At 42.4% G+C, this 14,972-nt stretch overlaps 1 protein-coding gene across 1 annotated transcript in view; it reads left to right on the plus strand.

Moving 5' to 3' along the window:
* PARN (poly(A)-specific ribonuclease) overlaps positions 1-14,972 on the plus strand; it is a 166,500-nt gene that overhangs the window by 27,831 nt on the left and 123,697 nt on the right. Inside the window, exons 13-18 of the mRNA XM_078440069.2 lie at positions 2,019-2,096; positions 6,413-6,456; positions 7,550-7,592; positions 8,744-8,819; positions 11,264-11,374; positions 11,695-11,764. Coding sequence (XP_078296195.1) covers positions 2,019-2,096; positions 6,413-6,456; positions 7,550-7,592; positions 8,744-8,819; positions 11,264-11,374; positions 11,695-11,764 — 422 coding nt within the window. The remainder of the gene's footprint in view (positions 1-2,018; positions 2,097-6,412; positions 6,457-7,549; positions 7,593-8,743; positions 8,820-11,263; positions 11,375-11,694; positions 11,765-14,972) is intronic.

The following is a 14,972-nucleotide window of genomic DNA, read 5'->3' on the forward strand; positions in this document are numbered from 1 at the left end:
ATTTAATATTTCTAAACCACATCCCTTAAAAACAGAGTCGGGCTATGTAAAGCCAGTGAACACTGAACACTCTTAAATATTTATATGACACCACATTCTCTCCCTGGCACTGTTCGTAGTAAATATGTATTTTCTATAGTTTAAGAAACCATAGACAAGTTGCAAAAATAGTAGAGTTTCCGTAGATCCCTCGCCCAGCTACCCTTACACTGATGCCTCATATAACCACGGGGGTATCAGAACCAGGAAATTAACGCTGGTACAGTATTATGAACCGGACTCTCGAGCTTATTTGAACTTCATCACTCTCCCCACTGACTCCGTTTTCCATTCACAATTCTTTCCAGGATCCTACGTCGCATTGACTTGTCCTTTCCCTTTAGTCTTCAGCCCTCTGAGCAGTCTCTTTTTGTCTTTTGTAATTCGATGTGCTTAAAGAATGCTGATCGTAATTTTGTCAGATATCCCTCAGTTTGGGTTTGCCTGATCTTTTCTCACGATTGGATTGAGGATGTACAGTTTTGGCAAGAATCCCACGGAAATGATAGTTTGTGATGTTGACCTTGATCACCTGGTTGAGCTGGTATCTGCTGGAATTGTGTACTGTGACATTATCATTTGTCCCTCTGTGGCTAATAAATTCGGGGGGATACTTTGAGACTATGAAAATGCTGCTTTTTCTCAACCTCTTGCCCACTAAAACAGCATGTCAGTGGATTTTGTCTGCAGCCATTATTGCTTTGGTGTTTTAATGGTGAGTTTATATTTTCTTCTTTCTTTCTACCCTTGTTCTTGGAATTCTTCTGTAAGGAAGCAATGTCCCTTATTTCATGTTTATGTATTCATTTAAAAAATGTTTAAAGAAGCACACACTTCGAGGAATTTATGTTATTCTACAGATTGTAATCTGATATTTTTATTGTTTATTTTGTTGCTCAAAATGTATCACTTTTGGCCATTGGCGCTTCTTCAGCTTGGCTCCTGTGTCCTTTGAACAGGCCCCCATCCTTCTTGGAGCACCTCCTTACTTTCTGGCATCACAGAATGTTCAGACTCCTATTGTGTTTTCCCTGCCTTAGTTCTAGAACCGTAAGGTCTCCACGGAGGCCTGGTTCCTTTTATTGGATAATGGTGTTTAGAAACCAGATCTGGCAGTAGGTTCCTACTGTGGTAGTTACTGCTGTGGCCGAAAGGAGAGCTTGTCTGTTGGATTTGGAAGATTTTGTATGGAATTATTTATTTCAGAGAATTGTGGTTAGCCCTATGAGTCAAGGAGTATCACTCTGGAGGTGCACTGGGACCCGGTCAAAAGCTCCATTGTAATGACCAGATGCTTTATGTTAAAAATGGTGTCACCTGGCTAGCTGAATGTAGGTCAGTGTTCCATTTTGATAGTTAAATTTTTATCATGATGGAGTAATTGATTGAACACATACTGTAGTTCAGTTGGTTGAAAAGCAAAGCAGCAAATTGCACTGGAAATGCACATGAATTTTGACAGAGATGTGAAGGAAATGGAAATTCATCCTGTTTAATAGAACTCAAGTTTATTTATTTTTTTTACCTTTCAGCGTTCTTGTGAATGTATCTTTTGAAAATAAATGAGTTGTTTTAAAGAACACACTCCTAGAATAGATGTTTGGAATCTGTTGACAAATTATTGACAGGTCAAGGTAGTTAGCATTTTCAGTTACTTTTTTGAGCTCTTCAATAAAAATTTTACTACTTCTGATTCTTGAAGGTGGCAAGATGAATAAAAAGCGGAGAAAAACATCAATGAAATCAAAGTCATTGGTGCTTTTACTTTGCATTCTGGATCTAATACGCTGAGATTAAAGAGGAAGAAAGCCGGGCCCAACTTATTTATCCACATATAAGGTTTTTTTGGGGTTTTTTTTTCATGTCAAAAAGTAAGTTTAGGACAAAGTCCTCATAGAATATGAACCGCACATTTCTGTCTCAAGCGCCAATATAATTTTGTGCCAAGAAGTCTTTTTCCTGACCTTGACTTTCTGTAGGGAAAACTCGTCATTGGACACAATATGCTCTTGGATGTCATGCACACGGTTCATCAATTCTACTGCCCTCTGCCTGCGGTAAGTGACTCAGCCTGGGTCCAAATTTTTTTTTAATGTTTATTTTTGAGGGGGAGAGAGAGAGAGAGAGAGAGAGCGAGTGAGCACAGGGGAGGGGCAGAGAGAGAGAGGGAGACACAGAATCCCAAGCAGGCTCCAGGCTCCGAGCTGTCAGCACAGAGCCCGATGCAGGGCTCGAACTCACGATCTACAGGATCGTGACATGAGCCGAAGTCGGACACTCAATGGAGTGAGTCCCCCAGGTGTCCCAAGCTGTGTTAAAACTTCATGATTCCTTGCCATGGCAACGACGTTGGCGGAGCTAGAGAGTATCATGCTAAGTGGAATAAGTCAGAGAAAGACAAACACTGTATGATTTCACTCATGTGGAATATAAGAAACAAAACGAACGAGCAAAGGGGAAAAAAAGAGAGAGAGAGGCAAACCAAGAAACAGGCTCTTGACTGTAGAGAACACGCTGATGGTCGCGAGAGGGGAGGCGGGTGGGGGATGGGCTAGGTCGGGAGGGGGAGGAAGGAGTGCACTCGCTGGGATGAGCACTGGGTGACGTGTGGGAGTGGGCAATTACTGTGTCGTCCGCCTGAAACTGATATTACACCGTGTGTTAACTAACTGGAATTTAAATAAAAACTTGAAAAAAGAAGAGAAAGAAATTCCCAGTTCCTTACTACTGTGACAGTGTTCTCTACACGAGAGCTGTTTCCTTGTAGGCACCATGTTCCCAGGGAGAGAGTCTCATGTGCTTAGTCGTACATTTTTGAAGAGATGTACTTACAAGCCGTTATCGGGAATCTTCAGTCGTCCGCCATTGCCAGAGCAAAGTTCGACCTTTGTTCCGTCTTAACGCCAGTGGTTTGCTTAGTTAGCGCTGGCCGGGGCTTCTTCGGCCACGGCTGTGGTCTCCCAGTTCGCTGCTGCTACCTTTAGCTATAATGGGGCCTTTGAAGGCCAGTTGTGCTGCGGGTCAGCCGAGCTGGATCAGGTCCTACAAAATTCACGATTACCTCTTGTGGGGCTGCCTCCCTTAGATTCTCTGTCAACCTTACCGTTTTTGCTCCTGGAGCCAAGTTGTCTCAGTGCACCAGGGCACGGGCTTCTTGGGCCCTGCAGGAAAGGAGGTTCTCTTCTGTCTCTTCCTCCTCTGCTCCCAACTGTGCACGTGGCCTCATCTTGCTTACCTCCCATTGCTCGTCCTCCCCACTCCTTTATTGGCTCTCCCTGCTTTCCGCCTTCGGGGATCTCACCCACACTCATACCGTCAGCCGAAGACAGTGCCATCTTTATCTCCAGCCGTGATCATTCCCCGGATGCAGGTGCACAGTTCCCGCCGACTCCACACGACTCCATCCGGATAGCCTTCAGACCAGGAGGTGTTTGTAATTTCTAGGTCTCAGACGAGATGTGTAGCTTACACTGCCTTTCTTCCCTTCTCACTCTCTCCCAACCAGTTATCTCTCCTTATTCCTTTACTATAAATTATAAACGATACCCTCTCACCAGTACTGTTTTTTGACGTTAGTTGGGCCTCTTCCTGATCACTTACAGAATCCTGACCACTTGTCTCCGTGCCGTCTCTCACATTTGGACCTCTTCGTTTTAACTGCAAGTAGCCTTCTCATCTGGAGCCTAGCAGACCCCAGGCAGGCTTCCTTGTCTTTCAGCTCGTCCTTTAAAACAAAGGTTGGCAAACTTTTTCTATAAACGGCCAGATAGTAAGATATTTTAGGCTTTGCAGGGTGTACAGTCTATGTCACAGCTCTGAGCACTGCCATTATAGCCCGAAAATGGCCATAGAATGGATAAACAAATGGGTGTGGCTTTGCTCGAGTAAAACTTTGTTTAAAAAATAGGTAACGGGCCAGATTTGGCCTGTAGGCCATGATTTGCCAATCCCTGCTTTCAGCTGCCACCACATTAATCTTTCATGACTTCTGGACTGGAAGATACCTCCTTCAGAGCTCAGTGTCGCTTATACATAGGCAAAGCCTGAGTTATTTCATGTTTCTTATGAGACGTTATTCCATCGCCGTCTTGATTGCTTTCTTTGGAAAAGTCTAGCAAAGCCCAGCTGAGAATACAGTGGATCTGCTGCTCCCCTTTTCCTATTTCTGTACCCTCAGGACTGTCAGGGCTTTTAGGACAACTGTATCACCCTCTGGGACTCAAAGTTTTCGTAGTGGTGAGTCTCAAAACAAATAGGACCGGTGTGAATTTGCAGTGTATAATCTAAACAGCTAATGTTTACTGCAGATCAGCCACTTCTGTTGGCCAAGTACAGCAGCTCCTCTCGTGATTTTTTTGACCTTTAAACCAGTGAAGTGATTGGTAAGGAAAGAGGAAAGTGTGTTAACATCCTGCGTCTGAACACCAAATAGAGCTTGGCACAGAGGAGGCATTGAATGTTAACAATTGAGTTATCTTCTGACTGTGCTAGTTTTATAATCTTCTGATATATGGCTCTGCTCACATCACTGACCCTGCTCAAAAGTCTGAACCTAATCCCATATTCTTTGCTTTTCTATACAGCTGATTCTTTGTAGCCTGGCGTATCCAGCTTCTCTGTGATCTGGCCCAGCTGTCCTGTGCCTTCTCGTCACTTGTTGGTCTCCTTTCGGCCAGCAGGCCTGGCTCATTTGTTCCTGGGAACTGCTTTGTGTTTCAGCCTGTCCGTGGTTTGGTCTCCCATTTCCTCCACTTTGGATTTTCTCCACGTTTGCTGTATGCAGCTTTCCCTGTCTTACCAAGGTCCAGCAAACGCCTCTTCCATGAAGTTTTCCATGCCCACTTGCCTTGCCCGAGAGGTGATCTTTCCTTTCTCTGAACTCTCACAGAACCGTGTACCTCTTGTGCCTACAGTTTTTGTTGACAGCTCCCCCCCTTTCTTCTAGGTGATCGGCTCCCCTGGAGGAGGGGTTTACGGGTCCAAACGCCTAGTATAGCACATTGTCCACGCGCTTAATAAATGTCACCTTGAATGAAAAACTATTGTAGTTCTGAATCCAGTTCTAGTAGAAAGGGCATGTGATTTGCCGCAGAGTCGGACATGAGTTAGGAGACTTGGCTTCATCCCTTGCTTTATTACTAAGGCGACCTTAGTAAGTAATTGAACTTTGTGTTCTGTCCGTCAGAAGGAGAAAATGGTTTTCTTCCAGCTAGTTTTGGAAGAAGCATTGAGAATAAATGCGAAAACATATTTAAAATGGGAGAACTTTTGCATGCACTAGTACCACATTTTGCATTTAAAAGCTTTCTGAAGAATCCATGTTTTGGAGCTGCCTTTTAGGGGAGAGTCTCTTCTGAAGAATCTTCTTGGTACTTAGGCATGACCTTTTAGAAGGCCTTGGTCCAGAGCTCTGTTATATACGCTAGCCCTGGAAGGAGCCAGAATTCTAATTTTTTCTTGCTTTTGAGGCTCTGTGATGGCATTGAGGGGTGACAGCAGTCATTGTATTTTTGTTTGGCTTCAGCACTGAAACCACTTGTTCACGTATTGTCTGTTAATTTAATGACAGCCACTGAAAAGCTGGTAAATATTCCCAACTAGCTAAATACAGTGTGTATTTATAGGCTTGGAAAGCTAATTGGAAGTGGCAGTTTGCTATGAAGCATGAATAACGCTGAAGAGAAGTGTAGTTACAAAGGGTCAGGAGTATGACGATTCAGTCTAGCGTGGCAATTATGTATGTAAATGAGTTCATTCAAAATTGGAGTCGTCTCCTTTCAGCTTTAGACTTCCTGATCAAAACAAACCGGGAAATAAATTGTCTAATTTAGGCACTTGCTACTGGTGCTTCTTTAGCAATTTTCTGAGTAGTTAAAGCATGCATCTTGCATATTGGAAGGTCTGTGCTTTAATGGCCTTTTTAACTAGCATTTCAGAGGCGTTCTCAGTAACAGTATAACCTAGTTTACACAATGCCCATTTCCTATATAAACCATTCTATTTAAATAACCGTGCTAGTCTCGCTGTTAGGATGGATTTGCTGAATAGAGCTATTACTAAAAGCTTTCTTTGTGTAATAGAAACCTTTCCCCCTCCTGTTTCAGCCATAAGATACTGGAGTTTGTCTCTTTTGGTTATGCAAAGGTTTTATTTCAGATCATAGGATCCCAGTCAGTGAGGAGATTGTGAAGATTTTCAGAAAGTAATTATTAACTGGAAATGAATCTGGCCGTTGAGTTTAAAGGGCCCGCATGAGTATCACAGTTTGAAGAGAGAGCTGTGAAGCTTGAAATGTTCATGTATGTTTGCAGTATTGTGAGTGTATTTAGTAAAAATTGCAGCAAGTCATCGTCCGTGTTTTGTTGTTTTTTAGGACTTAAATGAGTTTAAGGAGATGACAACATGTGTTTTCCCCAGGTAAGCTTTCTTCAAGGATTCTTTTTGTCTTTCATTCAAAATAGTGCTCCTACTATCTGTGATACAAACAGGTAATAAATAGTAATAATAGTAATTACCCGATCATGGTTACGATCCAGTTGATACAAGCTGGGAAATGTTTTAACAGGTCCAGCTGTGATGGTTTGATTTTATAATCGATGGTTTGTTTTATTCCATTAAAAATCAAAGTTCGAACTCAGAGTGAAAATAGATGGCAGTTTATTTCTTCTTGTCCCACACCCTGCGGTCTGAAAAACCGGTGGAGACTTCTTGGATTGGCTCTTGTCTCTCTGATACGTTGAACTTGCCTTGTCCTTGTCAGGTGTCCAGTTGAGAGTATTCTGTAGTTTGTCAAGAACTTTCTGGCTAGAGATTTTTTCCCTCAACTCTGAGTTTACCTGTTAGTGTCACAGGTCCCATGTCAGCCACGTGGAGCCTCCAAAGCGAGGGTCTGTGTGTGAGGACGAGTCTGAAGAGGGACGGGCATGGTAGCAGAGCCGTCATTCTTCTCTCTGGGCTAATTCTGTCCTGTTACCTACACTGTTCACATTTATGTCAAAAGAAACAGCGTTTTCATATTAGTGTCTCTCTCCTTTTTTTTCTCTTTTTTCCTTATTCTAATCTCTGAAACCGAATTCTAACAAATAACAAGAATACATGAAACTAACAAATGCAGATTTTTCCCTCCACGAGTTTATTTTGTACAAATCTGGGTAGGACAGCAGTTGGTAATGGCGTTGGGGGGTGGGGGGTGGGTGTTAGACCTGCAACCATATTTGAACCATGTAAAAACTTGGGAAGATCTTTGCTTTCTCCTTGAGACTGACATAGCCCATACCCTCTCGGGGTCCAAGCAGATCTAGAGCTGTGCTCTGAGTGTGGTGGAGTCCCGTAGTCTCGTGATGAAGAGGGGTTGAGAGGACGGAGTCCCAGTCTGATGTGGAGATGCCGGCCCTATGTCAAAACGGCTCACATGTTTAATTCTCCTGTCGGCTTTTAGGATAGTAGGCTTTTCATTTGAGTAATATACATTTTGGACCGTTTGCCTTATTGAAAATTCTTTTGTTTTTAGACTCTTGGATACAAAATTGATGGCCAGCACACAACCTTTTAAGGTATTTTTAAAATTTGAGCTATCACTGATAAGCTATGTTTTGATGTGTTTCGAATTGCCACTAGGCGCTTGAAATTCTGGTCTATTTAAATATCATTTTCTTTCTTTTTTTTATATATATATATATTTTAACATTTATTTATTTTTGAGACACAGAGAGACAAAGCACAAGCAGGGGAGGGACAGAGAGAGAGAGAGAGAGAGAGAGAGAGAGAGAGGGAGAGGGAGAGGGAGAGAGAGACACAGAATTTGAGCAGGCTCCAGGCTCTGAGCTGTCAGCACAGAACCTGATGTGGGGCTTGAACCCAGGAGCCCTGAGATCATGACTTGAGCTGACGTTGGACACCGAATGAGCTACCCAGGTGCCCCTAAATATCGTTTTCAAATATACCCAAAAAAGAAAAAAAAATTGGAAAAGAACTAGAAATAAATATATCAAAATGTGAATAATGGTTGTCTTTGGGTGGTGGAATTATTTTTTTCTCCTATATTCTTTTTGAATATAAACGTTTTTAATGTTAAAATATATAGTGTGTTTTTTTGAGGGAGTGCGCTTGGCAGGCTCAGTCAGTAGAGCATGTGATTCTTGTTCTTGGGGTTGTGAGTTCAAGCCTCATGTTGGGCATAGAGCCTACTAAAAATGCGTGTGTGTGTGTGCGTGTGTGTGTGTGTGTGTGTGTGTATAATGCATTTTTTAATAGGTTACACATGCACACACTTCATTATTTTCCTGATTTTGTATATTTTGGTTCTATTTTCTAATCAGGAAAATTCAGGTAAAAGTATAGTTGTCTGCTGTTTTGTGAAGTGACTTTATATAACTGAGCAAAATGAATGCCAGAAATGTATAGGTTTCTGGCCCAAGTTCTGTAGGTATTTAACATGACTTAAAAACCTTTCATGTGGTGATACTTACCAAGCATGGTGAAAATGACACTTGGCTGTCTTTCACATTGAATGAATGATGACTCTTGTGTTTCTTCAGAGAACACAAGGGGGCAGTACTAGATACTGGGTTTTTTTTGGTTTGTTTTTGTTTTTTGTTTGTTTGTTTTTTTTGGGGGGGGGTTCTGACATTTAGTGAATCTCTGCTGTAAGTTGTACTGAGATGATTTAAGCTCATACATAATTCTCTGCTTTTCTGGTTTGTAGGATATCATTAACAACACATCTCTTGCAGAACTGGAAAAGCGGTTAAAAGAGACACCTTTCAACCCTCCTAAAGTTGGTAAGAATATAAAGTGATCCTGATAGTGCCCAAGGCCCTTGTGATCATTACTGACGTATATCACACAAGGAAGGAGAAGTTGCTCTGGAAACCAGCCGTGCACATTTGTGGATCTTGGCTGAGTTGCCTTGCTCCTGCCCTTTGTTGACTTACGCTTTCTGAACAAAGCTGGTCTCATAATCCTACATCTATTTTAGGTGAATCAGTCAGGTAGCCATGCATTGAGAAGTTTAGCAATTAAAGCTTCAGGGCTTTTATTTCTTAATGCTTGGAATTCTCCCAAAACTTGATGTATCTATCTTTTCTATGGGGCATTGTTTAAGCAGAGACAAAGAGTTGGTGCTTAATTGCCAGGGGTCGAATGGAAACACTTTTTGTCTCAGGAAAGCCCAAGAATTGGGTTGACGGTGGAGGAAGGAGTGTCTCCACCTTTGCCTCCCATCATTGGTGGCCAAGCTATGGAAGGGCAGCAGCGAGGAACACCAGAAGTAGGGAGGAATGTTTCTCAGGGTAGAGATGTTTTACCATGTCTGGTCATGGCCCCTACCCAGGTAGGGCCCTACCCAAGCCACGTGTTCCTTCCTTGGTTCCTGTTCGCCTCATTTTGCTGCTGATACCATAATTGGCATTCCATTAGCTGTAGTCTGCAAACTTCTGAAGACATTGATAATTGGACTAATGGTTCAGAAATTGACAATGGAAGGTACTAAAGCAGCCAAGATTACAGCCATTTGTTTCCCTTTCTGGGTAATAGTCCAAAAAAGGAATTAAGAAAAGGAGGGAGGGTGAGGGAGGAAAGCCTAGACCTTTTTGTCTAACACTATGATGGAAATCATTGATTTTGGAAATAAATGTGTGTTTCAGTTGATGGTAGAGTAGAGCCTCTTACCTACTTGGCGTCATGTTAACAGATTTTTTTAAAGCTTAACGTCTAATATTTAATACAGAGGTTAAAAAATTCTTGCTTAAAGACCCTTATGTTGACTTAAGAACATTCACAGTCTAGGGGCGCCTGGGTGGCTCAGTCTGTTAAGCCTCGGACTTTGGCTCAGGTCACGATCTCTCTCTTAAGAAAGAAAAAAAAAAAAGAACAGTCACAGTCTTTTTGTTGTTAATTTCCATTCATGCTTTCGGTTTTGTTGCAACATTTTGATACTCATTTCCAGAACAGTGCTAGGAAATATTTATGAGTGATAGTTGTTTTTTTGTTTGTTTTTGTTTTTGTTTTTTGTTTTTGTAAAGAGTTAGAGTTTTACCCTATTCTTTCTGTGTGATATTCTGGGATGTGGCAAAGAATTTACTCTAAAGCAGGTTACTCTTCCCAGACACTGCACTCAGCATCTGTGCGTTGATCAGTGTGACGTAAGAATCACGTAAAGCGGTCTCTCCTAAGAAGTGGCCCCATGTTCGATGGGCAGCATTTTTCTTTAATGTTGTTTAATGTTTTATTTATTTTTGAGAGAGAGTGAGAGATACAGAGCGTGAGCAGGGGAGGGTCAGAGAGAGAGGGAGACACAGAATCCGAAGCAGGCTCCAGGCTCCGAACTGTCCGCACAGAGCCCGACGCGGGGCTCGAACTCACGAACCGTGAGATCATGACCTGAGCCAAAGTCGGACGCTTAACTGACTGAGCCACCCAAGCGCCCCTCCATGGGCAGCATGATCGTACGTTCTGATCTAGTTTGGGAGTTAGTTGTACCTTCATCTTTAGATCCATACGTTTGGAAATGTGGCAGAGGGCAGTGCTGATCATTGGCAGAGTTGCCCATGTCGAGTGGCGTCTTTTGCCTTCTGGGAGAGTTACCTGGGGTATTGATGGATGACAGTTACCAAGCATTTACCACGTGCCAGGCACGATGTGAGAGCTTTACTGACATTAGGTCGTTTGATCCTCACAAAAGCCTAACGAGGGAGGTTTTCATCTCCATCCTGCCAAAGTGGAGGCCCGGAGGTGAAGCGACTTGCCTAAGATCACATAGCAAATAAATGGTGGAGCCAGGATTTAAACTCAGACGGCGGGACCCACAAATCCATGCTCTTAGTCATGACTGAAATACCGATTACGTCTCTCTATCATCAGGGAAGAAGTTCCTCGTGACCTCAGAAAGTGGGCAGAAGACAGGTCATTGTCATAGAGCAAGTTATACATGATCGTAAATAGCACCCGCCCGTGTGCAGTCGGGAGGCCTGTGGCTGGGTCTCTGATGATGTAACTGAGGCATTTCTCTAGTCTAGACCCAAGCTCTCATGTTCAGTGACCCTTTTTTCTCATATTGCAAGGTCTTGTGTGGAGAGAATGAAGAAGTAGATAGCCTTTTCCTGCTTGTCTGGGATATTTCTACAGCACATACCAGTGTAATTTGGATTTGGTAGGGTAGCGTGCCTACTAGTCTTCATGATGTGTGATGTCCTTGGGAAAACCCTTTGTTCTTTTTTCTCTTTAGAAAGTGCAGAAGGTTTTCCAAGTTACGACACAGCTACTGAACAACTCCACGAGGCAGGCTATGACGCTTATATCACAGGGCTGTGCTTCCTCTCCATGGCGAACTACCTAGGTACTCACTAGACCTGTTTCCTCCAAACACACCACGGTCGGGGGCGGATCTTGCCTGTCTGCCCTTTACGTGGGGCCCACTTTCCCAGGTAGAAGTGGGGGGGGGGGTTGGAGGTCAGAGTGGGAGGGCTTTGCGGTAGGGCGTGGAGAGTGCACAAGGAAGACCCGTTGACACTTAGCTGGTGTGGCACCTGGCGCTTGGCCCTTACGAGTGCCTCTGACCCTTCTGAATGGGAGAGTTGATTGACATAGGCTGTCGTCTGAACTTTCAGGCTCTGTCTCCTTGACCGTGTGTAACACTCTGCTTTTTTTCTTCATTAGGTTCTTTTCTTAGCCCTCCAAAAATTCACGTGTCTGCCAGATCAAAACTCATTGAACCTTTTTTTAACAAGTAAGTAAGCAGAGCCCCAGTGGCCACGTTCTCTCACTGATGTCACGGTGATTGGGAGCTCTTGTGCATTTTTACATAAAGGATTTCTCATCCCCAGTGACTCACGTGTTTTTTTGAAAACAGAAATTGACCTTCTGGGAAATAATTTATTAAATACATTGGCTTAAAAAGAAAGAAAGAAAACACTGCCAAAAGTAGTGTGTCTCTTCCAAGACGAAGAACTGGTGGTTTTGGCATTTGAATTGCCTTTAAGGGAGACTCTGAGAGAGAGAGAGAGAGAGAGAGAGAGAGAGAGAGTGAGTGTGTGTGTGTGTGTGTGTGTGTGTGTGTGTGTATGTGTATGTATACACAGTTGGACCTAACACTGCTAACATACTTTACACATGAGGTTATTATTTATACTTGCATTATTATCTCATTAAAATTCTTTCTAAGAAGATGTTGGTTACACAAATGGCTTTTAAGATAATCTATGGAGAAGTCTTGATTGTCATTTCATCCTGAGCTTTCATCTGCGTGGATTCAATGAAGTAAAAAGCTTGCTCGTGTACTTACAGTTGGAAGAAGTCTGTGTGATTTAGGGAGACGTCAAGTTCAGAGCATTTTCAAAGACTCTCGAGATGATGACTTCAAAGTGTGGCTTGTGCTTTCTTGGCATCGTTGAGACTAAAGTTATGGATGTGACCCTCAGGCCGGCCACAGTTGGGCTCTGTGCCAGAGCCTTAAGCCTTCTTTACCCCTGCTTTCTTAACAGAATTTGTTCTAGGAGATTCTGGGTGAGCCAGAAAGAATGAGGCAGCCCACATCAGTCATTCCCACTGGGAGAAAGAACTGTTTGAGCTTTGGGTTGGTTACATCATTTCCTTACATTATACACAGCACTTTACAATTCTTTCAGTGAGAACACCATCTCCTTTGGATGTCTGTATAAATGCTAGTATCGCAATGTTTGTACTTAAGTGACATGCTGCAGAGACAGATGTTAATTGCAAACATCTGGATTCCTACAGGTTTGGAATTTGTGTAGTCTGAGTTAGTAAATTTTATCACACTGTGGCTTCTTATTTTTAAATCTTCTTTTATCTGGAAGTTCAGAGGTAAATGTGTTTGATTTTTTTTTTTTTTTTTTTTTTTTTTTTTTTTGAGAACGAGGATGGTGGGGGGAGGGACGAGGGGGAAAGAGAATCTTAAGCAGGTGCCACACTCAGCGTGGAGCCCAGCACAGGGTTCACTGCCGTGACTGTGAGATCATGACCTGAGCCGAAATCACGAGTCAGATGCTCAACCGACTGAGCCACCCAGGTGGCCTTCTACTGTGTTTGACTGTCAAAACGTCTTTCAGAGAGGAATGGGAAGCAATGTAGTATATATTGAAAATCAAGTTGAGGGGCACCTGGGTGGCTCAGTCGGTTAAGCGGCCGACTTCGGCTCAGGTCATGATCTCGCGGTCCGTGAGTTCGAGAGCCCCGCGTCGGGCTCTGTGCTGACAGCTCAGAGCTTGGAGCCTGTTTCAGATTCTGTGTCTCCCTCTCTCTGACCCTCCCCCATTCATGCTCTGTCTCTCTCTGTCTCAAAAATAAATAAACGTTAAAAAAAAAAAAATTAAAAAAAAAAAAAGAAAATCAAGTTGAAATTTTTAATTAAGTTTTTAATTTTAATTCCAGTATAGTTAACATACAGTGTCATGTTGGTTTCAGGTGTATACTATAGTGATTCAGCAATTCTATACATTATTCAGTGTGCATCATGCTAATGTACAGAGTTTAATTTCTTTTTTTATGGAAAATTAATTCTGCTAACAGTTGAGCCTTTGCTGTCTATCCAATTCCTTATGGGAAAAACAGAATATTCTTAGCTCTTAACTTTTATTTTGGGGGTTGTGTTTATCTTTGTAAATCTTTGAAAGGGCAGCTTAAGTCATAGACCATAGAGTGTGCAGGTGACCTTAAATATTGTTTGGGTCATGGCCATTCCTTGCATTTTTATGTGCAGGATGTTAAGTTCATTGTTCAATGGTATTTTTCAACTGGGACATGTTTACTCATTTTTTAAATATAATTTAAAAAACCAGTTTAGTTTTTATTTTTTATTAAAAAAAATTTTTTTTTTAACGTTTATTTATTTTTGAGACAGAGAGAGACAGAGCATGAATGGGGGAGGGTCAGAGAGAGAGGGAGACACAGAATCCGAAGCAGGTCCCGGGCTCTGAGCTGTCAGCACAGAGCCCGACGTGGGTATTTTTAATTTTTAAATGTTTGTTTTGAGAGAGAGTGAGCCTGCTTGAGGGTGGGGGAAGAGCAGAGAGAGGGGGAGAGAGAATTATAAGCAGCTCCGCACTGTCAGGTGTCAGCACAGAACCCCATGCAGGGCTTGATCTCACGAACCGTGAGGTCATGACCTGAGCCAAAATTAAGGCACCCCCATATTTACTCATTTTTAAATATTTAAAACAATGATCCTGCTTCTCCACTAACATCAAGTCCTTATAAAATCAGGTGATGGATACAAATTGGGTTTGATAATAGGCTGCATCTAGTTTATCAGTAATCTGTGTGACCGACATGAAGAGCAATCAAAATTAGCTTTAAGAAATTTAACAAAGACTTGATATATTTCTAGATGAATTTGTTATTGCTGATAATATGCAAGGCTATTACTCAAAAGAACTGGACAATTTCATTAAAATTTTTTTTACGTGTTTGTATTTATTTTGAGAGAGAGAGCGAGCGAGAGTGTGCGTGTATGCACGAGCCTGAGTGGGGGAGGAGCAGAGAGAGAGGGAGACACAGAACCCGAAGCAGGCTCCAGGCCTTGAGCTGTCAGCACAGAGCCAGACGTGGGGCTTGAACTCACGAACCACGAGATCATGACCTGAGCCGAAGTTGGTCACTTAACTGACTGAGCCACCTAGATGCCCTAAGGACAGTTTCAGTTTAAATTTGGAATGTTCATTTATATTTTTTTCCTGAAGCCTCGCTGGATAGCAAAAATGGTTGAGGATTCAGGAATCCTCCTGTGATATTGCACTGAAAATTCTTGATTTTTTGCTCCATTTCCCCCCCCATCTGTAAAGGAAGAATATTTTCTTCGTCTTTGAAGGAAAAAAAGTCCAGCAGGATTTGAAATGCAAAATAGGAACCATTTTTATTGTATATTGGAATAGCATGGTCAAGTACAGTCATCCATTTTTCTTTGAAAAATAATTGGT

Source organism: Panthera onca, chromosome E3 (assembly GCF_046562875.1).
Source record: "Panthera onca isolate mPanOnc1 chromosome E3, mPanOnc1 haplotype 2, whole genome shotgun sequence".
Classification (NCBI taxonomy): domain Eukaryota; kingdom Metazoa; phylum Chordata; class Mammalia; order Carnivora; family Felidae; genus Panthera; species Panthera onca.